This window comes from Cydia splendana, chromosome 6 (genome assembly GCF_910591565.1).
Source record: "Cydia splendana chromosome 6, ilCydSple1.2, whole genome shotgun sequence".
In the NCBI taxonomy this organism is placed as follows: domain Eukaryota; kingdom Metazoa; phylum Arthropoda; class Insecta; order Lepidoptera; family Tortricidae; genus Cydia; species Cydia splendana.
In genome coordinates, this window is record NC_085965.1 from 22,202,746 (window position 1) to 22,229,297 (window position 26,552).

Below are 26,552 nucleotides of genomic sequence, written 5' to 3' on the forward strand. Positions count from 1 at the left end.
CTACTTCAGGTCAACAACTTTTTTATATACAGGGTGGTACTCGCTTAAGAATATACAGGGTGAGATTGAAATTGAGATTGATAGTAATTAAATTAAATTAAATTTTGAACTTAGAATATTTTGGCAACTGTGACCTTTGGTTATACAGGGTGGTTAAAATTTTTGTGAAGGTTTTAAAAAATTTTTTCGACTTAGAAACTTTAATTGAATTTTAAATTCGGATTTATTTTGGAGGAACTTTTAGATTTTTAACTTTGAACTTTGTCTTGTTGTACATCCACGTAGTCGGTTTGATTTAATTTCAAGATGTCGGTCAATGGGGATCGAGAACCTGAGACTGCCCCAGGGGTTTCTCGTCCTTCAATGGAGTCGATGACTACCGGTGAACGACACATTAGTGGTGCGGGTGACCAATTTCAATTTTTACCATCTCAGGGAGATTTAATAACACTCTCCGGATACCCTGATGCTGGTCACAACAGCACGGACACCAGTGCGCAGCGACTTCCAACTGCACTCAACTTACCTCCTGTTAACCAGACTATGTTGATGGACAATAGAATAAACCATACTTATACCAAACAGCCTGACCTTACAAAATGTAAAATTAATTACAATGGTAGGACTTGCGTGCGTGAGTTTCTGACTCAAGTTGAAGAACTTCAGTATGCTCGGAGAATCGATGAGGCTTATTTAGTGAGAGCATTTCCGTGTTTACTATCAGACTCTGCTTTGAAATGGTTCCGTACTGTTCGACACCGGGTAACTACCTGGTATGAATTAAAGCTCGTGTTACTACGCCGGTTTGATAAGAATGATTTTGATTATCAGCTTGAGTATCAACTTCGCACACGTAAGCAGAGACCTGAAGAGTCACTTTCGGATTTTATTATTGATCTCATGGATATGAATGGGCAACTCCCCTTCCCATTAACTGAAACTGTATTGTTAGGTATATTTAGACATAACATGTTACCGTCTTTAATGGTACACTTTGTTGGTAAAACCACTTATGATATGGATGTTATTGTGCGGCTTAGTAAGGAAATTGATGCGTATACTATGACTGTACCTTCACAGCATCAAAGTACGTCTAACTCTAATTTGGACAAGCCTACTAGAAAATACAATCCCATAGACGTTGTTAAACCCTTAACCTGTTTGAAATGTGAAAAGAATGGTCACCACTATAGGGATTGTAAAACAATAAGAGGCACTATTTGCTTTAAGTGTAAAAAAAGGGACGTCACCACCCTAACCTGTGATATTTGTAAGTCGGGCACAACTGAACCGACGAAAGTAGCGTCTCCAAAAAACGAGTAGACGGCGGTCGAACACCATTTCGTTCCGAAGTGAGGCGTGTTTCGGCCGGCCGTGATAACAATTCCATTCCCAGTTTAAAACCCTCCCCGGATGTTATTAAGTCAGAACTTCAAAAGTGTTTAGATTTCATTAGAGTTTATTCAAATTTGATACATTAGTTATCTACAAAATTAATTACCCCATAATCTAGAACCTAACGTACAGTATTACTTCATTCGTAAAGATTCTCCTTAGTAAATTCTTTGGTTATGTTGTGGACTTTCTTTTTCTCGTACTTCTTTTTTTAGGATTTTTCCCCATGTAGGGATGGGTAGTAGAATACAATTCCCTACCGCAGCCAGAAGCGTGACGTAAGAGGCGTCTAACTGTGCACACCCAGTTCTGAAGGTTATAGGAGGAACTATTCTAAATTCTATTTTTTATTCTTTTGTTATTTACCACTTCCTTAGCGAAGTTGGTCGTTTAAAAAGGCTACATTATTTAGTGCTAATTCCTTTTCTTCCGTTGTGTGCGGAAAGCTGGTGGTGGTGAGCCAGCCACAATTGGTTTATTTGAGTTGTCTCAGTACACTCATTACATTTTATTTCATTTCCTTCCATTGTGTAAGGAAAGCTGGTGGTGGTGTGCCAGTCACAATTGGTTTATTTGAGTTGTCTCAGTACACTCATTACATTTTATTTCATTTCCTTCCATTGTGTAAGGAAAGCTGGTGGTGGTGTGCCAGTCACAATTGGTTTATTAGAGTTGTCTCAGTACACTCATACTTTTATTTTTACTCCCCTCTGTGAGTGGAAAGTTGGTGGAGTTGTGCCAATCACAGTGGTGGTAGTTTTTGTGTTTTTACACATTTTTTTTTCTTTTTTTCCCTTTGTGAATGGAAAGCCGGTGGAGTCGTGCCAGTCACATTGGTGAATCTTTGAGCTTGATGCTTGGAGTTTTTACAGCTTTGGCTGTCTGAGTCAGTGGCGAGGGTGCCTAACTGCACTCATTGGTTTCTGTTGGAGATAGTCAGTGGCGAGGGTGCCTAGCTGCACTATACCCATTTGTCGAATATTCTTTTAGTTTATAACCTTGTTTTTAGAATATTATTGTTTCAGGTGGAAATAGTCAGTGGCGAGGGTGTCTAACTGCACTATATTCTTACTTGTTAACTCTAGTATCTTCTAATAGACTTAGTTTAGATTCTCATGTTAGTTCTTTTCTCCTTCTAAATTAGTCAGCGGCGATGGTGCCTAGCTGCACTACCCCTTTGTTAGTTAATAGCAAATTCTTCTTTAACTGTAGGTTACTTTGGCATGTAAAGTGAAACTAGTCAGCGGCGTGGGTGCCTAACTGTACTAATTGTCTCCTCGTTTTGTATTACCTTAGGTCTCTAATTAAATTAAAATAGTTCAGCACGTCAGCTTAGCATAAGACAGTGGCAGAGGTGCCTAACTGTATTATAATTCCCTTAACTTAGTATACTATAAATTTTGTTTCTTCATAAATAATAAAATTTAGTGGTAACCTCGTTTTCGCATGTTAGTAATTCCAGACAGTGGCTTTGGGGCTCAACTGTCTCTAATTGTTAGTTAACTTAATGCATTGCATCTGCACGAGTAGAGTATAATTGATTGGTTAGTTTTCATTTTACATCCCTTAAATTTAAGTTTGTTTAATTTCAATTCTCCTAAAATCAATGTAGAAGCGGAATTGAACTGTTGATAGGTGGTGCCGAGGCCCGTCGTTTCTCACTCTTTCTCTCTTGTACCGTAGAACCATTAATAATAGCAAGTTTTAAAGTTAGTTACAGGATTTTCAACTTTAGTTTTTCTATGTCCTATAATTACAATAATTACTCTTATAAGTTTACTCTAGTACTCCGCCCAAAATATTCCTTGATAAACTCTAAGCTCTGCAGTTCAGTTCTAGTCTAGCGGTTATTTTTGAGTTAGCTTTTGTTTTCTTCCATAAAAAATAGTTCCTATTTTTTATTTTTTCACAGAAAGGGGGTAATGTAACGTGTCAATAAGTCACGTCACATACTAAACACATATTTAATAAAGTTCTTCATGAGTTAGCCTACATTTGTTTAGATTTATTTCCAAATTAGAAAATATTTCCAATTCCTGTTTTATTTACAACCATTCGCTTGTCACTTTGACGTTTGACAGCGAACTATTTGAGTTTCGTTGTCTTTGACAGATTCGGTAACTTTCATTCCAATGTCTTTAAAATTGTCTCAAACGTTTTCATATTTGATAAATTCTTCTTTTCGTTTAAATTTCGCAAGTGGTAGTTTTGTTTTAGGAAAAATAGATCCGACAATATTTGATAATATATTTAATAATATATTCGTCAAAAATTGTTCAAAATTTATTACAATTTTAGCATTTTGGTTAGCAAAAATCATTCTTATTTCGGATCTGGTAACATTTCTTCTTATCGATGGTTCGATGTGAATTCCGTCTTGTCATTTTTACTGGCAGCTTTCTGATTGGAAAACAGATAAAATTTTGATCCGAGAAAATCAGTGTAAATTTCCATTATTTTGGTGAAATACCAGCAGTGTTTTGTTCCGGAGGTTTGCTCCGTCCCTCAGGTATGTAGATTTCTATTAGTATTTCCATTCTATATGAAAATTCGGTCTCGCCAGATTTCACATGGAATTCCCCTTTGTTATAGGAATGGATTAGGGGCGAAAAGAGTGCCGCCACGGCAAACCCCGGCAACCTAATGAAGGGCTAACGTAAGTTTTTCCTCAATTTCCACAATCGTCTTTCGGAAAATGCGATTCCTTTTAAATTTTCCGGTTCGACTTTAGCTGACTCGCGCCATTTTTCTTTTCCAGATAAGGGGCGTGTTAGCCCTTATAACCCTTATAATTTTTTAAAAAAATAAAAGAACCTTCGTCTCCTCCATTTTCCCGCCGCTATGCGCCGGCTATGAGATCGCGGCGAGCGAGCTCATGAAGCTTTTCTAACCTCCGTACCCCACGTGCTCGCCCGGGTCGGCGATGACGGAACAGCTCTAGCCGCCTACACCTGCGGGAACGCTGATAACATCCTTTCCGGGCTCTACGATCTTTGACTCCGCGCAGTGGAGCTCGTGCCGCGTGAGGACCTCTGCCCAAGGCTTCCCACGGGTATTATGTAGTGCCCACCCACAGGTCGGTGACCCTTCTTTATTCAATGTGTCTCAAAAACCTTATTAGAATTATTTAGCTTAAATTTAGATACCACCTTCTGTGGGGCTGCAAAACCAATAACTTGTCAACCTAATTGTAACCCGCATCTTCGATACAATATAATTTATAAGGCAATAAGTTTGTTTCCTTTTTCTCCTAGCCCTCCCTAGTATTTAAAGTCTATTTTGCTCATACGAGGTATCTGGTCATTTAATCTGTTTCTGTGCTTTCTGCCAGGCGCCCGAACCTTTAGTTAAGACTTAATTTCTTTCTTTTTGTACTCTGGTAGGGTCTTTACCCCCTCCATAATTTAGTTGTTTAAAGAACTTCTTTAGGCAGAAGGTACAGACAGATTAATTTGTTGGAAAAAGTGGCTTGGCGGCCGCTCACTGAGCCTCAATCAGATTTACATAGCGATAGCCAATAAGGGTCGTTACATATTTGGCGCCCGAACAGGGACGTTACAAAGTTATAAACATTTACCTCGTGCACTGCACTTGTCCGGGCTTGTCTGGCAACGGCAGCAGATCAGTGAACAGCCATCCCACCCGACGGAGCCCTAGCTTGGAGCAGATGTGGTCCACAAGCTCCCCTTTGGGGTCGGGGGCTATTGTGACGTGGTCGCGGGATGATGTTTGAGGAGGCTCGTAGATCGCTTCTACTCTCGCACGGATACCTGGTGGATAAACGCATATTTAAGGAAACTGGCAAGATAAAATTACAACGGAATATGGACCAGTGTCTGTAATAAATGATTACATTTTAAAGCAAAATATTGCCTTTAGAGATGGCATTTGAAATGTAGGACAATCATCATCCTCCTAGCATTTGTCCCGTACTGTGACGGGGTCCACTAAGCGGTCAGTCCAACAACAGTGATGATGATGATATCCTGTTATCCCTCATATGTCCTATCCAGCGCCAAAGTCCAACATTCAAAAACAGCTGCTGATTCAACTGGCATATTATTGAAGAATTTAAAAGGTTTTTTGTAGTATTCTAGGGGTTTCTTCTATCCAAAGTACTAACCTAGTGGCACCAATGGGTGATGCTCATATTGTCCAATCAAATAACCAACTCGCTGATGCCCCGAAGCCCGCCAGTAGCCCAGGAACCGTTCAACGACAGCTGCTGACTCAACCAGTACGTTGTCGACAAAGCGGAATGGTTGCCGGTTCAGGGTTAGGGCTCCAGGCGCGCATTTGGAGCAGATGCCGCGCGGCCAGGGAGGATGCTCGGTGCAACCTGGAAACACGAATCATATGTAAACAAATTGACCTAACAGTACACAATACCAAGTATTGGCTATGTAAAAAATCCGTGGTTGAGGATCGTGTGGGAAAAATGTTAACTTTATTGGACACAAATCTTGAGTTAAGGGAGCGTTCAAGTATTACGTAACGCAATTTTTGGACATTTTGACCCCCCCTCCCCCCATGTAACGCGCCGTAACGTTCTTCTGTACCCCCCTCCCCCTAGTAAAACGTTACGTAACCACCAAGGGCACCAAGTGACCATTTTTTTACCTAAAGGCCACAATTATGTTGCGTAAAGTACCGGAAAGTCGCTAAAATACCTTTATTATTGTTTTAATCGCGTTAATATTATTAATTAGCATTTGAAATGTCTAAAATTTTGAGAAAAATCACGTTTTAAGAAATGCGTGAGAGAATCTCTCTACGCGACCGTTCTGAAGGGTTAAAAATAGTAGATTGTACAACAAGGGCATAAAGTGGGGTGTGTAATGATCCGTATATCAATTTTTGATATATTTTCAAAAGATATAACAACTTTTGATATAATTTCATGGTGTATAATCACTTAAACGGTATAATGAACTTTCTACGAAGCTATTGCAAACATTGACTGGAGCGAAGTATGCGCGGAGCAGCAAGTTGACTTGGCTTGTAATATTTTCTATGACAAGTTAAAAGCATGTTTTTCCAATTTTGTACCTACAAAAAAACATCGGCTGCCCTTTGGTAATAAGTATTGTTATCCAACGTGGTATACTAAAGAAATAATAAGTGAGCTTTATAAATATTATAGAGGACAAGCTAATTTTTTAATAGATCAGGCGTATCAACTTTATAAGGAACGTATTGAGCGAGATATCACAAGCGATCCCAGAAAATTTTGGGAACATGTCAAAAGCAAGCGGAATGACCGACGTCAATCTAACGTGTACACATACCGGAATGTTGCAGTGACGGGGCAAGATGCTGCAGATGCTTTTGCCAATTATTTCTGCAGTGTTTTCCAATCAGAGGAACCGCAATTAGATCCAAATAAAGCTGCACGTAAAAGTACGAATGACGCAACGCGTGTCTCTATTGATAGCGTCGGCGCCGTGGAGCTGCGCAGAGCGGCGCGCAGACTGAAGCCGCGATCTTCGACTGGTCCCGATGCGGTTCCTCCGTTTCTGGCTAAGGACTGTATATCGGCACTAGAGGTTCCACTCCTGCATATCTACAATCGTTCCTTGCAAACTGCTACCTATCCTGATTGTTGGAAGAGATCCAGGGTGACTCCTGTGCCTAAAAGCGGTTCCGGGTCGGACGTCACGGGGTATAGGCCAATTGCTGTGCTGCCGGTTTTCGAAAAGCTATTTGAGATGATCCTTGACTGTGAAATAACTCGGCAGATATCTACCCAGCTTGACGATAGCCAGCATGGGTTCCGCAAAGGTCGCTCTACTACTACCAACCTTAGCAACTTTGTGGACTATGTCACGATGGCCATGGATGGTCGACGCCAGGTGGACGCAGCATATTTTGATTTTAAGAAGGCGTTTGATGTAATAGATAATGACATCCTCCTTGAAAAATTTGCAATGATAGGATTTGCTCCAAAATTGTTGTGCTTCTTTGCAAACTACCTAAGCAATCGTAGTCAATTTGTCCGGTTGGCAGGTTATAGCTCTCGGCCTTATTTTACCCGCTCAGGAGTGAGCCAAGGCAGCACACTCGGTCCAACGCAATTTCTGATTATGATAAACGATTTGCCGAAGGTCGTCAGTGCTGCCAAATGCTTATTGTTTGCGGATGATCTAAAACTTTTTTTAGATATTAAAGGTGCTTCTGACTGTGGACGCTTGCAGGATGATATCAATGCAGTCGTAGCATGGAGTGAAGAGAATCACCTTCTTTTTAACACCACTAAATGTAAAGTCATCACATTCTCTAGGGCAAAGCACCCTATCATTGAACCGTATCGCCTGAACAGTGCTGAGCTAGAAAGAGTTTTCGATATACGAGATCTTGGGCTTATTATGGATACCCAACTCGACTTCCGAAAACACATAACTGTGACTTGTAAAACTGCGTGCAAAACTTTAGGGTTCATCATTAGAACAGCTGCCCAATTTAGAAGTCTTAGGCCAGCGTTGGCGCTCTATTTTGCCTATGTTCGGAGTCGGTTGGAGTATGGAGCTATCGTGTGGGATCCGCATGAGGCAAAGTATACGCTCGTGCTTGAAAGAGTGCAGCGCAAATTTGCCAGGTTTGCCTATAAAAAGATGTTTGGCTACTATCCCTTTCTCTACCCTTCCCGCTTTGTCTTGGGCATGGTTGGCCTGGCCTCTCTAGAACTCAGACGCAAAAAGCTCCTCATAGCGCATTTCCACTCTTTGTTCTGGGGTAGGGTCGACAATCCTAGTGTCCTGGGCCGCGTGGGGCTTGCTTTTCCGTTACCCAGCTTCTGTCCAATGGAAGGGGATTCGGTTTCGGGTGGCGCACGTCCTGCACGAAGGCGTAGGCGCCTACTGGCAGGCCCTGTGACGCGGACTGTACGTGCGGCGAGCGCGCCCTCCGCTCGGGCCATCGCACTTATAAATAATCTGCTGATGCAGGTCCCGGATGCCGACATCTTTGCTGACCAGTTAGGTATTTTCCTAGAAGCTCTCATACCTGTTCTCGACTCTGTGTAAATGAATTGTTATTATTATTTTTATTGACTTATTTTTATTTGTTTATGTTTTATTGACTTATTGATAGTGACATTTATTTATTCTGTGATTTCTGTGTAATTAATTGGTATATTGTATGCTTAATTTATTTTGTGACTTGATTTTTAATTTTTATTGTATGCACAACTGTTAAATTTTAAGTTTTTTTTGTACTATACCGTGTAAGCGTTTTGGTGAAATACTGTCAGCTTATATGTGGGAAATAAATGAAATGAAATGATTTTACTTTATGCTCTAGAGCATAAAATGCGATTTTATGTCGTCTACGCACGACATAGAGGTGCACTTTTTGAGCATGAGAAGTGAAAACAATATTACGTAACGCGTAGTTCAAACCCCCTGTCCTGCCCCTGTAACGCATCGTAACGTTTTACAAGACCCCCCTCGCCCCAAATTCGTTACGTAATTGAACTTGAACGCTCCCTAACACCTAGAAGAACTATACTTTGTAATTAAAGATACTGGAAAAATAATCAACCAGGCTTGTCTAGCATGAAGCAGTAATGACCACTTTACCAATTACTTGCATACATTAATAGCTTATTTTTCTTTCGATTTGTGGTATAAAACCCACCATATCCAATTACTTTTTAATAAATAATATCAAGGCTAGACATAAAAATAACAGTTCCATACTAAATATTTAGATTTGCTAACCTGGTTTAATAGTAAGGTTCGGCTCGGTCAGCGAGACAAACTTGCCAGATGTGATCTTGCGCAGATAGGAGTGGAAAGACATGTGCTTGATGTTGTGCTCCCGCAGGTAGCCTTCATCCCAGGGCTCCAGCGGCGAGCAGTGTACGCAGCACCCTGCTGAATTGTGCCTGCACCTGAGGAGAAAATTTTCATAAAAAAAAAAACACATTTATTTAGGCGAAATAAACCCTATTTGTACAGTTTTTTCTTTTTCTGCCAAACTGCGGGACAGTTTGTTGGCAGAGGGCTTGCAGCAGCACCAGGGGAAGGGGGGTTGGTTTGAGGGAGGGAGGGTTGGGGGAGTTTTGTTGGGGATTTGAAGATGGCAGCTACCTGAACCTAAAAGGCTTGAAATTCAAACTAATGAATTTCTAGAATACAGGAATTTACTAATTAGACATTGTATGAAAAGAATTAATCCCAATAAAATCTAGTTTCTCCATTGGCTTAAAAGATAAGATAGCAGGCAGTTTCGTTTAAACTAGCATCTGCCTGCACCTATACTAGTACTAGGTCGCCTAGCAAACCCTAGAAAGACCAGGCTTCTTAGCACCACTTGCACCATCCCACTAACCTGGGGTTAACTGGTAAAACCGTTAACCTAGTGTCAAAATGTACTGGTAACCATGGTAACTCCAGGTTTAGTGGCCCTTAGCCAGCAGTGGACAAGACTTAGCAAAGCCAGAACAATGCAAGATCATACAAAATGCTTCAAACTTTCATCTGGCAAACTCCTGCAGTGTGAATTTTAATTCAAATTTTAATTACTCAAAACAATGTATCCCAGCAGAAGGGTTATATTATGACCATTGACCATACCCCAGCTTTTTGGGTGCGGGAATGATTTCTGTGTATATAACTTTGTTTATTGTAAAATAACTATGAACAAAAATAGGTAGCAAGCTCCAAACTGGCTTAGAAATGTTCAAATAGTATCTTTTTTTACAGTTTTTACCTATTATTTACACCAGTGGTGGGCAAACTTTCTTCATGGGGGGCCAGAAAGTTTAGGAAATTTAAGTGGAGGGCCAGAATTGTAGTCAAAATTTATTTTGATTTGCGATAATCGTGGGCCAATGCCATATACTAATTATTTGTATATGGCATTGGCCCAGAGCTGGCCCGCGGGCCGTACTTTGCCCACCACTGATTTACACCCAAATCCGGGGTTTGATTATGACTTACAATTTAGGATCTCTCTGGCGTTGTATATGACCAGGCATCTGATACAGCTGCAGATCTAGTTCATCCTCAGCCGGCTTGTTTGTTTGTTTACTATTCTTAGACGGAGCTGGGGGAGCTGCGTCCATGGGCGTGGATGGCCCGGCCTCCATGTGTGATGGTCCCGCAGTAGTGGCCTAAATTTGTAGATAACAGTCAGATTATTATTATTGTACACTAATTGAAACCATACCCATTGTGAATGTTAGCCTAAATAAATGATATTGAAAATGAAAAAAAAATGAAAATGAAAAATGTTTATTGTGTTAAACAGTACAATTTGTATACAATTAGACTTGAGTCCTCCTTGTAAGTATATTATACCTGTATCAGGAGAACCCGCTAATTGTCTCTGAACAAACTTTATTTTTTATTGTTATGGTTTGCTATACTTTATCACATGTTACAAAACAAATATAGTATTCAAAACACTCCTTTGTACTAACAATTTTAATATCTTTCTTTTCAACCAATGGTACCTTTCTCTTTTCAGTATTTTTTTTATACAAAGAGGTCCAATATGAATATTTAGGCAAATATTGGATAAAGAATAGGCACTATATCCTAAGTTGGTATACAAAGCTGTCTTCCGAGGAAAATCTTGAAGGCTAGAGAGTAAAATAAACATACAGTGTAAACTCTATACAGCGACACTCAAGGGACCTGACATTTTTTGACGTTATAGAGAGCTTTCATTAAATAGAGAGAAATTAATATTAAAATGAACCAACTAGAGCCAAAAATGTCGACGTTATAGGGAGTGTAACGTTATATCGAGTGACGTTAAATGGAGTTTACACTGTATTTGCATTGCATTGTTATTGTTACCTGTGCAGTGTCTGATGGCTCAAAGATAATAGCACCATTAACAGGGCTGAGATACAGCATATCGCCGTGGCGTAAGCCAGCGTCACAGAGCCTCTGCGACTTGCTGGAGACGAGCTCATCCGTCTTAGCGCGGTCTCGGTGCAGCGCGAACGCGAACGAGCGGAGGTGCAGTGCGTCGTGCACGCGCTCGTACAGCGCCGCCGTCACGTCACCGCTGGACATGTCCACCCGCGTCGTGCCCTCCGCCGACTGCACGCGCAGCGTCTGGAACCGCCGATAACAAACCGTCAGAATCGTCTGACCACCGAAATTGCATTGTCATTCTCGTGTTTCTAGCAAGTCTAGAAAGACAAGGCGTGCGTGGATGATCAGAAATGAAGAGATAAAGGGTAATTTTGAAACGAAAGCGGAGAACAATAGCGTAATCGTTGGAAAATTCAAAAACAGTTGACGCGAAAGTTCTGTCGGATTTAGGGTATATGGAACAGCTGTCAAGGTTTTTGACAAAGGATGATTTTTTGTGCACATCTATTTCATTTGCCAGGCAAGGTTGGAATTATCAGAAATTAACTAATAAGAAAGAAATATTACCAATTTATTTGAACCTGACATTTTGTTCTACACATACACACTCAGCAATCACATACTTCTGTCATTATCTTTTTTTTTTCAAGACGTTCATAATGTTTCCCACGAGAATTTTATTGTTTTTCACCTTACCTCTTTGTTTTTTATTTATAAGAAATGTAGTAATTTGAGGGAAATTCAAATAAATAATTTTAAGTTTTATAAAGATCTGTAAAATTTTATGGCAATTAATGCAGAATTTCTACAAAATGATATCATAACGAATTTTCCCAAGTAGGCAGGTTTTCGAACATCTATTAAAGGGATCGTTCACTACAGAAAATCCTATAAACACAAATGAGTTACGAATGGTTACGAATGCCTGGTGTATAAACGCCTTTATAACAAGTTGACAGCACTAAAGTACGTTTAGATACCAAGCTAGTTTTAGTTTAGATAGACTTGTTGATTTTGTTGTATTGTTTAGGAAAGAAATAATACTTTCAACCAAAAAATAACACAACTTTAAAAACAAGCCATATATGGTCACTTTATGTACGAATTAAGTGGTCATGTAATTTTGCGGCCCCTTTACCTAACTTGAAGTAGATACGTTTGGTCGACGAACGCACCTTACTAACTTCAAATTTGTTAATGTCTTGTCATGTTGAGATTGTTGAGTTGAGTTGAAAAATCAAAACTTGCCCAAATTATTTATTCATATTTCATCGACCGAAGAAATAGAAACATAAACAAGCTGTAATATTTAAAATATCATTAGTCTTTAGAATATAAAAATTCAAAATATCTTGCAGTCATTGTTTGACGCTTCTTTGAAGTCAGATTTTAAATAAAAAGGTAAAAATATTTTGCTCTGATTTTTTAAAATTATATTTTTCAATATTACATCATTCCTTATTACCCAATTTCCAGCTAGTTATGCGAGCTTTCGCGCTAGCTGAAAACTAGCGTGCGTCGGACGTCGGCGACGTATTAATACTATTATATTTTGGGTGCAGAATTTCAGAAGTTCGTAGTATGCGTAGTCTGAGTCTGCCAATCGCGGCGCCTGCTGCCGCCCGCCCTGCGCTCGCACGCGTTTAAGTTCGATTTACGAAAATAAACGGACGTTAAAAATTCTTGAAACTTAAAATACCGAGTAACAGTACCATAACTTAGTGTGTTAAGCAGTGAAGTGATTGCAGGATGGCGACAGAAAGCGAGTGTCCTGGTGGGGAGCCGGTAGACCTGTATATCTATGACCTGACGCAGGGCCTTGCTGCTCTTCTATCACCAGCTATCATGGGTAACTTTTTTTGGTATTACTTTTGCTTAGATAGTATAAGAAATACTTGTTACTTTGCTGAAGGCAGAAGTTAACACATTCATTGCCACTAAGTGCTACGGGTTACGCTCGTAGCGTATAGCCACGGTTTCGCCGTATGGAGCGTGTAGTTGCTATGAACTGTATACCCGACAGTTGGGTTCTTGGCCCTGAATGTGTTAAAGGAGAGTAAGTTTTTGGGCATACAAGGGTTGAGGAAAAACTACCAATGATTTAATTGCTGATTGTACCTTCTGTTCTTTGTATCTACATCAATCCATTCCTTATTGAGACCTTTCTAATAACCCACAGACAGTGGACAGGCTTTTCCATTTAGAAGGTTATTTGCCCATCTTCAGGCTGCATGCGTTCCGCTCCATGTTACCATATTATTGCTAGAGCACCGGATATTCAGTTAGTATTCAGTACCTGGCCTGTCTGGCCCTAATTTTATTATCCTGCTGGATACACACACACACACACACATGATCTTGGGGTTAACAAATCAAATCTAAAAACCAGACAAGTGCAAGTCGGACTCGCCCACCGAGGGTTCCGTACTTTTTAGTATTTGTTGTTATAGCGGCAACAGAAATACATCATCTGTGAAAATTCTAACTGTCTAGCTATCACGGTTCATGAGATACAGTCTGGTTACAGACAGACAGACAGTGGAGTGTTAGTAATAGTGTCCCGTTTTTAACCTTTGGGTATGGAACCCTAAAAACAGGCCCAGCCATACTCGAAGTTGTTGATTATAATTGAAAAATCTACATGTAACATTTGTCAAATACATCCAACATATTAATTGTTCATAGCAAAATACGCGAGCGCACGCATATTATAAACCAACTTACTCCATAATAACATGATAAAACTCATTTCTAGAACCTAGAAATGAGTCCGCGCGAATGTTCACTATGAAACAGATCAAAACCCTGCGATGCGCACCTGCTAATTTGCACGTTAAAAAAAAAACTCAAAATGTTCTGCCGGCCGACCGGCCGGATATCGAAGACAGAGTGATCTGCATTGATAGGTGAAAACCGCATGACGTACATTTGAGTTTGTACAGACATACAGACAGACAGATGTGGCGGGGGACTTTGTTTTATAAGGTGTAGTGATTTTGTTTTTAGTAACCTGTGTTTGTTTATGTTTGTGTTGTGTGTTCCTCCGTAGTGACTAAGGGTGATCCACCTGATTCTTTGTCCAATGTGTATTTTGTCTCACATTTTGCTTAATGACAGAGACGCAATGACATTGGACCAAGATATTAGTTAGATGGAATACCACCCTAAACTACGCAGCCTTTGTTTTTACGATGCAGACTTTTTAAACGGGGTTTCAAAGAAGACGAGGTATTTTTTATGGAAAATGCATGCAGATACCCGATAGTCAAAATGAATAGGTATAATTTTCTTGTGGGTAAAATTCCGCGGCAATTTCAGTATCATTTCGCTAGACAGTCTATAAAACCCCCTTTATTCATTAGGTACAGTCAGCAGCAGAAGTTGCTAAGCGGGTGAGGTGTTCAAAATGATCTTGACGCGACTTTATTGTTAAGAGAATAAGAGCGTGTCAAGGTAATTTTGAACACCTCGTCCTCTTAGCAACTTCTGCTGCTGACTGTACAGAAGTTAACAACAACAAGTTTTAACGGTGTTTCTTTTTCTATTTACAATAAAGCATATAGGTCCATTACATAGTAAATACAAGTAATCTGGCTGCATCCTGCAGGTAAGCGACACCGGCGCGACGTCCCACTTCCCGATCTGTTTCAAGGACTGTTTTGTTGGACTACTTACACACCTATACTTAGACTGCGAGCTGGGACGGAGAAAGTTTTCGTTATGTAACTCTCTTTGTTCGTTATTTGTTTTTACACACTTTTATTTAGCTTCGTCGCGTATGTAATATGTGCTTCAAATCTTGTAACTTAAATTTGAACAATTGTTGATGATGCAGTCGGAAGGCAGCCAAAGAAACTCCTCGGAGGAAAAACATATCGTTTTATTTAGTGCGTACATCGCATGCAACGTGAGTGGAGCCGTTTACTCCACTCCTCTTGTGGTGTCGTTGCATGCGATGTTAGAAAATTACCGACTATAGTTCGTTTTTTTAGCATTAGAAAGAACTTGAGATAAGGTAAGCGATCTTGACATGTCTTTTAATTGAAAAAAGCTTTTTAAAAATCAGTAACTATTACTTATGAAAGCAGAAGAATATAAATGATCGTATTAGATTCATAATTGTTACATATTTGCCGTAACGAATTTTTAATGTGTGTTTTTCAATTAAAAGACACATCAAGATTGTTTACCTTATTTCTAATGCTAAAATAAACGAACTATAGGTACCAAATTAGTTGCAACGAATTCAGTCGATCGATCAAATGCTGCAAATGCTGCAATGGTTGGTCTGTGGCTGCAATGTAACGCAAAACGCATGCATTTTATCAGTGACGGCTGTGGCCTTTACTAAGTAGTTTGTGCAATTTTTCTACAAATTTTACCCAATCTAACTGTCAACCGCGACTGCGATCAACCGGACAGATTTGGCCAATTAACCAGTCATTTCTCTATTCGGAATAGGAGTGAAAAGAGTTTACTTGATGGCATAACGGGCAATATATCATGGGTCCCTGGCCCTAGGGTACTTCTGAGGAGTATTTGACCCAGTGTCACGGCGGCATACGTCGAAGTTTTACGAGAAATCGTGCAAAGGTTAAGACGCCTTGCCTGCTCTTATTGGGTTGACATTAACAAGATTAAATTAATATGAAGGACGATTAATTCACCATGTATTTATTCCCTCTGATGTGTATCTATACTCTGTATCTTTAGGTGTTTAAATAAAAGTAAACAAACAATTTGTACATTTTCGGGTAGGTAGCTAGGGCCCCCTTACATCCCATATCTATAAGCTATTCATAAAGGTCATTCAGAACAGAATCGCTCCGCTACTAGACCAAAAACAACCACCTGAGCAAGCCGGTTTTCGTCCCTCTTTTTCTACAATCGACCACCTTCACTCCCTAAATCAAATTGTAGAGAAATTCAACGAGTTCAAACAACCATTGTATTTGGCGTTTGTTGACTACAATAAAGCCTTCGATAGTGTCACACATAGAGCCATCTTAGCGGCACTGAGTAGTCAACAAATAAACCACACGTATGTTGAACTCGTTGGACGGATATACAAAAGTAGCACGGCCAGCATCAAGCTGCACGCACCAGGTCCCAAATTTAAAATCCTTAAGGGAGTAAAGCAGGGTGACCCGCTCTCTCCTAAATTGTTCACCAGCTGCCTGGAGGAAGTTTTCAAAAAACTGGCGGTCTCTTGGGAGACAAAGGGTATCGAGGTCGGCGATAAGAGGTTGACAAACCTTCGATTCGCGGACGACATCGTACTCTTCTCAACATCGGCGACCGAACTGCAATGTATGCTACAGGAACTTAGCAACGCAAGCCTTGAGGTTGGTCTAACGATGAATAGATCCAAAACCCAGTTAATGACCAACAGCAAGAAGCACAGGGTGACGGTGGATGGTAACATTTTGCAATATGTCGACGAGTATACCTATCTGGGCCAGATAGTCTCCTTCACAGATCGCCAGGACAAGGAGATCGATAGAAGGATCGAAAACGCCTGGAGGAGCTTCTGGTCCATGAAGGAACTCATGAAGGGTAAACTCCCAATTGCACTGAAACGCAAGCTCGTCGACATGTGCATCTTGCCCATCCTCACCTATGGTGCCCAAACCTGATCACTAACTGAGGCTCAGAAATCCCGGCTCAAGGTTTGCCAAAGGGCAATGGAGCGAAGTATCCTGGGTGTCCGAAGATCTGACAGGGTGAGGAACACAGAGCTTCGCTCCAAAACCCGAGTCGTTGATGTTGGGGTGAAGACCGCCAGGCTAAAGTGGGACTGGGCTGGACATGTCTGCCGGATGCATGATGACAGATGGGCCAAAATAGCCACTAGCTGGCATCCCCAGGGTAGTCGAGGCAGAGGCAGACCGAGAAAGAGATGGCGGGACGACCTGGATGCATTCCAGCGGGATTGGCGGGATCTTGCTCAGCACAGGGAGGACTGGAAAGGGAGAGGGGAGGCCTTTGCCCAGCAGTGGGACACACACATGGGCTAGTAAAAAAAAAAAAAAAAAAAAGTTATAACCAACCAACCAAATACAAAACCGCCTGGATCTGTCACTGAACGACCTGACTTTAACCTACATTATTTGATCATGTAATGTTTTCATCTCCCCCAACTGGCTTAAGGAGCCATTTGAGGGCAGATTTTGTTTACTTTTTTTTAAATACCTAATGATACAGAGATAGTATTCTACATGGCTATCTTGATCGTAAAACATGAAACAGCCCGACAACGCGTTATTAGATCGTAATGAATGGTTTCGCGCATTCCTCAAGCATTGTTTACGCTCGGCCAAGAATATGCGTATCTGTTCCCGCTGTGAGGATCGCTAATTGATATGTTAGTGTAACATGGGGCTTATAATTTAATTATCAAAGAAGAACAGTCGATTTGTACTTGTCTATTAAAATACTGAATGTGTAATCTTGAAGACAAATTACAATACCTAACTTGCAATAAAATCTTACACAACGAAGCGCATTAATTTACATGTTATGCTGTTATGACTCTACAAAATCTGTCATGCTTAATTCTCAAAAATCAGCAATGTTACATTTTCTCATAAATAATAAAATGAAATCGTCAGATTTTGGAGAAAAATACAGTAATACAGTCCTGTAGGGATACTAATCTCGTCCGACAACGCACGTAAAAATGTCCAATTCGCTCTTATGACTCTCCAAACAAGACTATCGACGAGTGATCGACAGATTAATCATAGTTTGCCCATTCTTCATTGAAAATATACCTTATGCCTATAATAATAACGCAGGTATCTATTTTCCGCAGGTCGGCAGGTGGAGGGGGTGTGGCACACATCGCTGGTGGTGTTCGGTCGCGAGTACTACTACGGAGGCGGGGGCATCGCCTCTGCGCCTATCGTAAGTACCTACAAACCACAGGTTCTTAAAATCTCATTCAACAGAGAACTTGAAACTTGCCTGTAGTATTTGTATTAGCAGAAGCACGGTGGTCAGCACCGTGCTACAAGGACGTGCTCAAACGGCATCTGAGCGCTTGCGCCATCGACCCTGAGCGTTGGGAGGAGCTTGCTGGAAGAAGGTCATCTAGGCGTTCTACCATCCATAACGATGTCAAAATGTTTGAGGATAACCGCCTCACAAGCTTAGACACAAAACGCCAGTTACGGAAAGAGAGACCTAAGCCCTCCTACGTGTATACCCAGCTGGTCAACTTTATTGTCACGCGTGCAATAGAGTATTTAAGATCAAGTTCGGCCAGCCACATACGGGCTCACGCTAGACAACGTCCATAATGTTTATTTAGGGGCGCCGACATCGAAAACGATGAGGAGGACTATATATTTGCAGGTACAAATAATACTAGTGGAAACAAGATGTTAAGTGATCTTCCACACCACTCTTGTGATGGATAATGCCCTACTTAACATGGAGTATGTTGCGCTACCTCCACCAGACGATCGGTCAATTTTATGGAGAATGTTAGTGGTCGTACTTCGTTTCAGAACACAGGCAACACTCCTAACTGTACATCGATGGACCTTATTACGCAAGGCATAAGATCCACCGACGTACAGTTTACAGTGTGGGCGTTGGTACATGGTCGCCACTCCAGATTGTTACGACCTTATTGATCATCCCTTTTATCTGTTTTTTTTTCTAGTTAACTATACTACCCAAGTACCCACTTCTAATTAAAATAGTCTAGTCTATACTAGCGACCGATAGTTCTATTCAATCTTCCAAATCCTGCATCACATTAATCACATAGCAGCTGAGTGCATCGTCCCACTTCAACTGCATTCGTAGGTACAACTGCACAGGTAGGTAGCCGACACATGCAGTGGGCACTTTTGGCAACTTTTCTACTACCTACGTGTTGTCTATGTCTACTCTGGACTCGCCAAATCCATCATAGACAACATAATTATAATAGTTGTTGTCTAACATTTCCATAAAAAAAACTCATCCCATTCGTTTTAGATTTATTTACAACATAAAATAACGGAGTGGCTTCTGGCAACGTTTCTACCACGTGTTTGCCTATCGCTGGACGCGCCAAATCCTAGTTTTGATGTGTTCCAACTTCATAAAATACTCGTTTTACATCAATTTCCAAGTTCAATGCTTTCTCTTACAACTATACTATGGAACACACAATGGAACATGAATTTTGGCATATTTTTTCAAATGCTTTCTCTTCTTTTAAACTCTTTCTACATATACGACTACTGGACTTAAAATTGGCAACATTCAACAAATTTTAACGCATCTGAAAGTAACGTGTACCTAACCAAGCTATTGGTCAACAAGAATATAATGTAATTAAATTAATTATTTGACTCCGTACCGTAAACATTCAGTACCCCTAGCCCCTAGTGTAAATTTTATTCGATAGCGTGATTTTGTATAGGATTTTGGGTTTCCAAAACATCCCGCTTGGCGCGCTGTTCAAAATCCCATACAAAAACAATACACTCCTTTTTTTGGGCAGTTGTGTAAAAATAGGCATATCGCAAACGCCAACGCACGGCACTTGGGGTTCAGAAGTGAAAAACCTTTTCATTTCACGTGTGTACAAAACAGTTCAGTTTCTGTTGTCCAGCGGCCGTTACTCGGTTATTTATTCCACGTGCCCACGCGCATCTATTCTCGCAGGCATGCGTCCTCTGACGACGCATTATCTGATCGACACCGTTTCCAGATTGGAAGTGTGAATTATATCGGGCTTTAACATGTTTACTTACCTAATTAATTAACGATTTAAATTAGACATGATTTTTATTACTTAGAGCGCTGGTGGCCTAGCGGGAAGAGCGTGCGACTTTCAATCCGGAGGTCGCGGGTTCAAACCCCGGCTCATCCCAATGAGTTTTTCGGAACTTATGTACGAAATATCATTTGAGATTTAGGTAGTCCGGTTTCCTCACTATGTTTTTCTTAAGGCCTAGTTTCCCCTCTGGGTTGGAAGGTCAGATGGCAGTCGCTTTCGTTAAAACTAGTGCCTACGTCAATTCTTGGGATTAGTTGCCAAGCGAACCCCAGGCTCCAGCCGTGGCAAAATGCCGGGATAACGCAAGGAAGAATACTTACTCCGTTGGCTCAGCGACCCAAAAGGAGACTTGGCCTCTGACCTCCGACACAAGACAGCGCCACTTTTCTCGGTCCTGTGCGACCTCTCGCCAATTGTTGACTCGAAGTTCGCGCAGACCCCTCTCCACCATGTCGCACCAGCTATACCTGGGGCGTCCGATAGGACGTCCTCCTACTGCGCGGCCCAGGTATGCTCTTTTCACGTTCTAAACTTCATCCATTTTCTCAAGATGGCCCAACCAATGGTTTTTATTGCAAATAACTCTAGGAGTTCATAACAATTCCCTAAAGTTTTCGCGATTAAAAACTCAAGACTAACGTGCAAGCCGTGCCGACTCCTGGTTTAGACGGTTAGTGTAAGTGTAACTAAAATTTTTATATGACACTTATTTTATAAAGGTATTAGGTTTAAGTAGATTCTATTCGAAACTTATTTTCCATGGAGATTTTCAAACGTGTTCTATCTAGTTTATGGTCCGTTTGCGGAACCTGGGTTCCGCAGAACCACATTTAGCAAGTAGGGCGGGCGAGCAGTAAAAACTGTTTAGTTCCGTCTTCCGTGTCTTGGAAGTTAATTCGAAATCATTTCGAAATTGTAGTTTTATGTTTCCTAGAATTAGAAGTTTAGTGACGAATAAGTAGTAAATTGCAAAATACACATAGGTAATAACGGGATTGGCCGGTCTGTATTTAGCAGATGGCGTCAGCATACCTTTGTTAATCCCTAGAATTGTGTCAAATTCTTGTTTTTTTAAATAAAATTTTATGCCCTGTATGCATTTCAACCAAATCTCATATAACTCAACTATATAGAGAAAGGGGCAAGCTATGATGGCGCCATCTATGCAAACCTTTGACAGTTGCCAACCCCATTGCGGGCATCTTTCTCGTTTGCTCCAAAGATGACTAACTTAATTTTGTCATAAAGGCAGGCGTGGCTCACTCCGCGATTTCGTCGCTTTGCTACAGGTAGCTAAAAGTACATCCGTTCCGCCCCAATTTTGGGGAAAGCCATAAGCCGCGCGTGGCGCTGTCGCCACCTAGCGGCCATATCTGTGCTGATCGTAACAGACGCGTTTTGTTAGAGAGTGAGTCTTCTGTACCTAGTACTATTATTTATTCTGTGATAAATGTGTCATTTAGGTTTTATAAGTTTTCATGAAGATAGGTAACATTGGTTTTGACTGAAATTTTGGATGTTTAGGCCTATGTAAACAGAAGTATATTTTCAGAGTAATTATTGAGATAAAGGGTAAACACGAGCACGACGGCCATATCTTCCGCCACAAGATTCTAGCTTTCATAATAGCTGTTGTTGCCATCAAATTGATTGACTACGTCTATAGTCCAAATATCCCGGACACTGTGTTGTGATCATGACGCATTAAAACCGTCATAGTACTCGCGTATACCATTCCACAATCACACCTATTAATAACTTACGATCTATCTTTATACCGCCGTTTTTGCCAAAATATAGCTCACGACTGATACGCGCAAATCGCACTCTATTTATATTATGTTAGGGGCTATTTTTAAATGTGATTAATACGCGCGTAGTGGCGACATTGCGGAATATTGAATAGGCTTGTTTTTGTTTTGTAAATCAAATCGAAGGGGCGCTCGAAAAAAGTTGCTTAAAAGCTAGGTAAGTGTAATTCATAGAACAACTATCGACCCGCCCCGGCTTCGCACGGGTTAGGTACCTACACCTAAACCTTCCTCAAGAATCGCTCTATTGATACCTAGGTAAAAACCGAATGGATATCCGTTCAGTAGTTTTTGAGTTTATCGCGAACATACAAACACACAAAGAGAAAGACGCGGCGGGGGACTTTGTTTTATAAGGTGTAGTGACTATTCAGCTGCGTAAATCGTTATTGACATAATAATATAATTAAAACCAATACAAATATTTGTTTATTCAAAGCAAATTATGCCTATGCAAAAGACCATGCACGCACAATTCACACATACTCCCTACCCTAACGCATATCGAATTTTCTTTAGCCACTCCGCTGGTTCCATTGGTTGTTTATTTGGCGTGACATATATTAAAGAGGAACTAAAATAGTTTATATTTGACAACAACAGGTTTCTGGTCAAAAATGTGACAAAACAATCAAATATTGTTATAGTCACATAATGGCAAACTGCCAACGTACAGTAGCCGCTTATGCGGAAGAACGAAATATTTAGATTTAAGTATCACTCTTTGTGGACTGTGGTTTGCTATTATCATATGACTAATTTCTGTAATTGTAGCCTATAATTTGTGGGCAACAAACAGCTAATCGGCCAACTATAAGTTCAGGCAAAGATACATTGATTGAGTTGATGTGTAAAATCTAAGACAATTTCGTGCTTCCAATTTGACAGGTAACGAGATGGCGCTGTACAGCTCCATACATTATAATTTTGCGGTAACTCTGATGTCCAAAAGTTGACGTTTGACAATTCAGTGACCGCAAACCACATGGCGCAGTGCAGCGCCATCTGTTTTGAAAGTCAGTTCAGACAAAGATAATGGATAGTATAGAGGGGTCCTGTCATAGTAAATTTTGTAGTCACAGTAAATTTACTGCCATCTATCGACACACGACTAAAACTCAAAATGAAAACGTATAAAATTATCAAAAAAATGTATATATATGGATAAATGATTTTATTATTTTTATATCATTTTGACCCATGTTCATTCACTGATATCTATGTGTTAAAATTGTTAAATATGAAACGGTGTCGTCACGCCATCTAGCCGAGCATAGGCCAAAGGTGTGTGCGCCATCTATCCGAGAATGACTTTTTCTTGATTTCCGAGGCACGTTTTTTCCTTATACATTATTCATCTTATACGAAGTTACATATGTCTTTGGATCAGGCAAACATTCTGTATTATAACATACGCGTCCGCTCATCCGTCGCGCGCGGACGTGTTTTTTGCGAATATCTGACCTCTGCCGAACTTGTATTCTGATAATTTGTGATTGTACGAGTGAGCTCCGCCCAGTGGGCTGTCCTAGAGTGGGACAGCGGTCCTGCCACCGTTTCGCCTGCCGTCGTGACACCGATTCCAGTTTTTTGTTTTTTGTGTGTTTCGTGAGGATCGAACCCGGATCAGCGGGACTGCAGCCGCCGCTCGTTACAACTGGACCACGGAAACAAATTCTCGGCGCGGCGAAATAGGCCGCTACCAGCCGGGCGAGTGACGTCATCGTGCTCTGCAAACCGCTACGGCGTATCAACAGCGCTGCATCGGCTACGCGGCGCTACGAGTTACGCGGCTACGCTCTAACCTGCCGGCCTAGCCAAGATTACGTCATAGCGATGGCAACACACTGCAGTGGATGCGGCGAAGAAATTCGTTCGCTTGTATATATGGAATGCGCTACGTGTTCGTCTTTATACGACCTTACGTGCCTGCAGATACCTAAGGAAACCTTTACACAGTTCCCCCAAAAAACGAAAGACGACTGGGTGTGTCCGACATGTAAGAGCTCAATTCCGAGGGGTGAGAATACAAACACTCCGATCCGTGGTGCAGGAATTGCGTTAAATAACACTTACAACACGAGTGATCGAGATAGCAACAACATCACGCTTTTTCGAGGATCCCGCCAAGCTTCAACCAAGGCGACCGGCACTACCAATCAACCTGCACCAACAAATTCCACAGTCGACTCAAACTTTTCTGTGATGTTGTCGGAAATTCGGGAACTACGCAGAGAAGTAGGGGAAATGTGTATCCTTCGACAAGAGTTACGGGAACTGAAAAATAATTTTTCATCGCTGTCCTCATCCCTACACTATAAACTGGATGAGAACAGGAGAGTAATTGAAGCTCAGGTCGGGGAAATCAAAGCGTTAAAGAACTTCATTGCTTCGATGCAGCCGGTGGTTGCTCAACCTGTTCCGAAAACCGCCGGCGAGGTAAACAAACCGGAAGAGCAGAAGAGTAGTGCTAAGACTTTGAGCGAAAAGCCAGTCACCTACACGGGTGCGCTTTTGAATGCTGTAGGGGTTATTGAACAGGAGAAGCCAGCCCCTAGTACATTAGAGTTACCTTCTGCGGAACCCTCGTGCACCTCGCTGACTGAACAGAACAAAAATCTAAGTCGCTCAATCTCACTACCAGGAAACGCGGACCAGGATAAAGCATCCCAGAGCAAACCCAAAGCAGCTGCAGCAAGGCGTAATCCCAGCAAAACAAAAGATAGAAATACTACATCAAATCTTTGTTCACAGCAGTTAGAAGAACCGGTAAATGTAAGAGACAGACTGACATCGTCAAATGCGGTATCACCGTCCGCAAATGGGAGGTCAACTGAATCGACCGGAAACCCAGGTCTTTCACGTGGTCGATCATCTCAATCATCTGTATTAGGCGTCACCAGAGAATCGGAAAGAAAACTTTACCTTCATCTGTACTACGTGAAGCAGGGAACCACTGTAGAGCAGGTACAACAACATTTGCTTACCGTCTGCCACAGTAATGCCTGCACTGTGGAAGCGCTCCGGCACCGGGGTTACGCATCTTTCAAAATCTGCGTACCATCAACTCTGGCAGAACGAGTAATGGCTAGTGAAAACTGGGCGAGGGACATATGTTAAAGACAGAACTTTCGGGCCAAAAGTGAAAAAAAAATGGAATGGTAAAAAATATAACTATCTTTTATCAAAATGTGCGAGGTTTGAGATCAAAAACCCTGTCATTATTTAATAATGTTCTGCTATGCCCATGTGATTTCATCGCTTTAACCGAAACATTTTTGACAAGTTCGTTTAGAGACGCGGAGCTCTTTCCCCCAGGATACACCGTGTTACGCAAAGACCGCGCGGGTGACGCTGGATGGGGTGGAGTTTTACTGACGGCACGTAATTCCTACACTTTGGTTACCGATGGATTTGGTTGCGTTTGGTTACCGATGTTCTTACTGAATAGGAAGACAATATGGAACCGTTGTTAGCATTAGTTCAATAGAAAAATGTTACTTAAAAATAAGCGTAAAGATAGACAATCATGTAGTGAATTATATTACAAAGATGGGGCTGTTAAGGGACAGGCGGCCGCTGATGCCTTCGCTGAGTACTTTGGCTCCGTTTTTCAAAACAGAGTACCGCAACTGAACGCGGAAGCAGCCGCACGATGCGCCGACGCTAACGCGACCTGATGATGTAAGTGCGAGGGAGGGGTACCTAATGATTCTCCGATAAACTTTTAGCAGATCATCGATTCGCCGACAACGATTCGCCGAACATCGTTTCACAGAGTCATTTATTTGTCAATGTAACTTCTGGTCAACTAACGTTACGTAGACTCTTGGTTCACATACCTTTCAGTTTGCTTCTGTGTAAATTCGCAGAACTATTATTGGACGATTTCCATTTGGCAGAGTAATCGTTTCGTTTAAGCAATGTTTAGTCAAATAACGTTTCACATTTTACATATAAGTAAGTCGTTATTTTCGAAACAAAAGAATGAAATAAAATATTATCATTTTTTAAGTAAATGCGTTAAGTATAATTATGTATATAAAGTTACGAAGAAGTTAGCGAATATGTAGTGTCAAACTCGTGGTAAGGCTACAGTTGCACTTCATGAAATTGGTGGATTTCAGGAGGAAATGCTTGAGTTACTTTAGAAAATACCGAAATCATAATACACATGCCTTTAAAAATTGAGGGGTTCCGTCAATTCCTCATGGATTACAACATCAGATCAGAACCAAAATTATTATGGGAATACCTCGCAGGTAACTTTTTTCAAACAAAAAAAGAATAACTCAAATCGGACCATGGGTGCTGGAATAATCGCTAAACATACTACTTTAAAAAAATCATCATCATTATCATCAATTCATCAACAATCATCATCATCGGGTGCACTTCATCAATAATTGAAATCTCACCTTATTTTATATTTTTTTTTTAGCATTAGAAAGAAGGTAAGCGACGTTGACATGTCTTTTAATTAAAAAACGCTTTTTAAAAATCAGTAACTAAGTATTACTTATGAAAGCAGAAGAATATAAATGATCGTATTAGATTCGTGAATGTTACATATTTGCCATGACTTATTTTTAAAAAGAGTTTTTCATTTAAAAGACACGTCAAGATTGTTTACCTTTTTTCTAATGCTAAAAAAACGAACATTCAATATTAATGCCAAATGAACATTCGACCTATTGTGTTTCGACCAATGGTTTCTCGGGTAATTATGACAGTTAC

General features: G+C 40.8%; 2 protein-coding genes and 1 long non-coding RNA gene across 3 annotated transcripts in view; 1 reads left to right on the forward strand and 2 right to left on the reverse strand.

The window, feature by feature from the left end:
- The window catches only part of LOC134791667 (nuclear protein localization protein 4 homolog), a 34,697-nt gene extending 22,826 nt beyond the window's left edge, over positions 1-11,871 (reverse strand). The window contains exons 1-6 of the mRNA XM_063762750.1: positions 11,793-11,871; positions 11,202-11,465; positions 10,338-10,510; positions 9,114-9,286; positions 5,519-5,734; positions 4,973-5,165 (exon numbers count right to left, since the gene is read on the reverse strand). Of these exons, the coding sequence (XP_063618820.1) occupies positions 4,973-5,165; positions 5,519-5,734; positions 9,114-9,286; positions 10,338-10,510; positions 11,202-11,465; positions 11,793-11,813 (1,040 nt within the window). The 5' untranslated portion in view covers positions 11,814-11,871. The remainder of the gene's footprint in view (positions 1-4,972; positions 5,166-5,518; positions 5,735-9,113; positions 9,287-10,337; positions 10,511-11,201; positions 11,466-11,792) is intronic.
- A 940-nt stretch (positions 11,872-12,811) lies between these two features.
- LOC134791786 (uncharacterized) overlaps positions 12,812-26,552 on the forward strand; it is a 53,244-nt gene continuing 39,503 nt past the window's right edge. Inside the window, exons 1-2 of the mRNA XM_063762943.1 lie at positions 12,812-13,074; positions 18,040-18,131. Coding sequence (XP_063619013.1) covers positions 12,975-13,074; positions 18,040-18,131 — 192 coding nt within the window. The 5' untranslated portion in view covers positions 12,812-12,974. The remainder of the gene's footprint in view (positions 13,075-18,039; positions 18,132-26,552) is intronic.
- LOC134791800 (uncharacterized) lies at positions 16,359-17,260 on the reverse strand. The gene is made up of 2 exons (XR_010144326.1): positions 16,702-17,260; positions 16,359-16,402 (listed from the first exon to the last, which is right to left on the reverse strand). It is a non-coding gene; the product is annotated as an uncharacterized LOC134791800 (long non-coding RNA).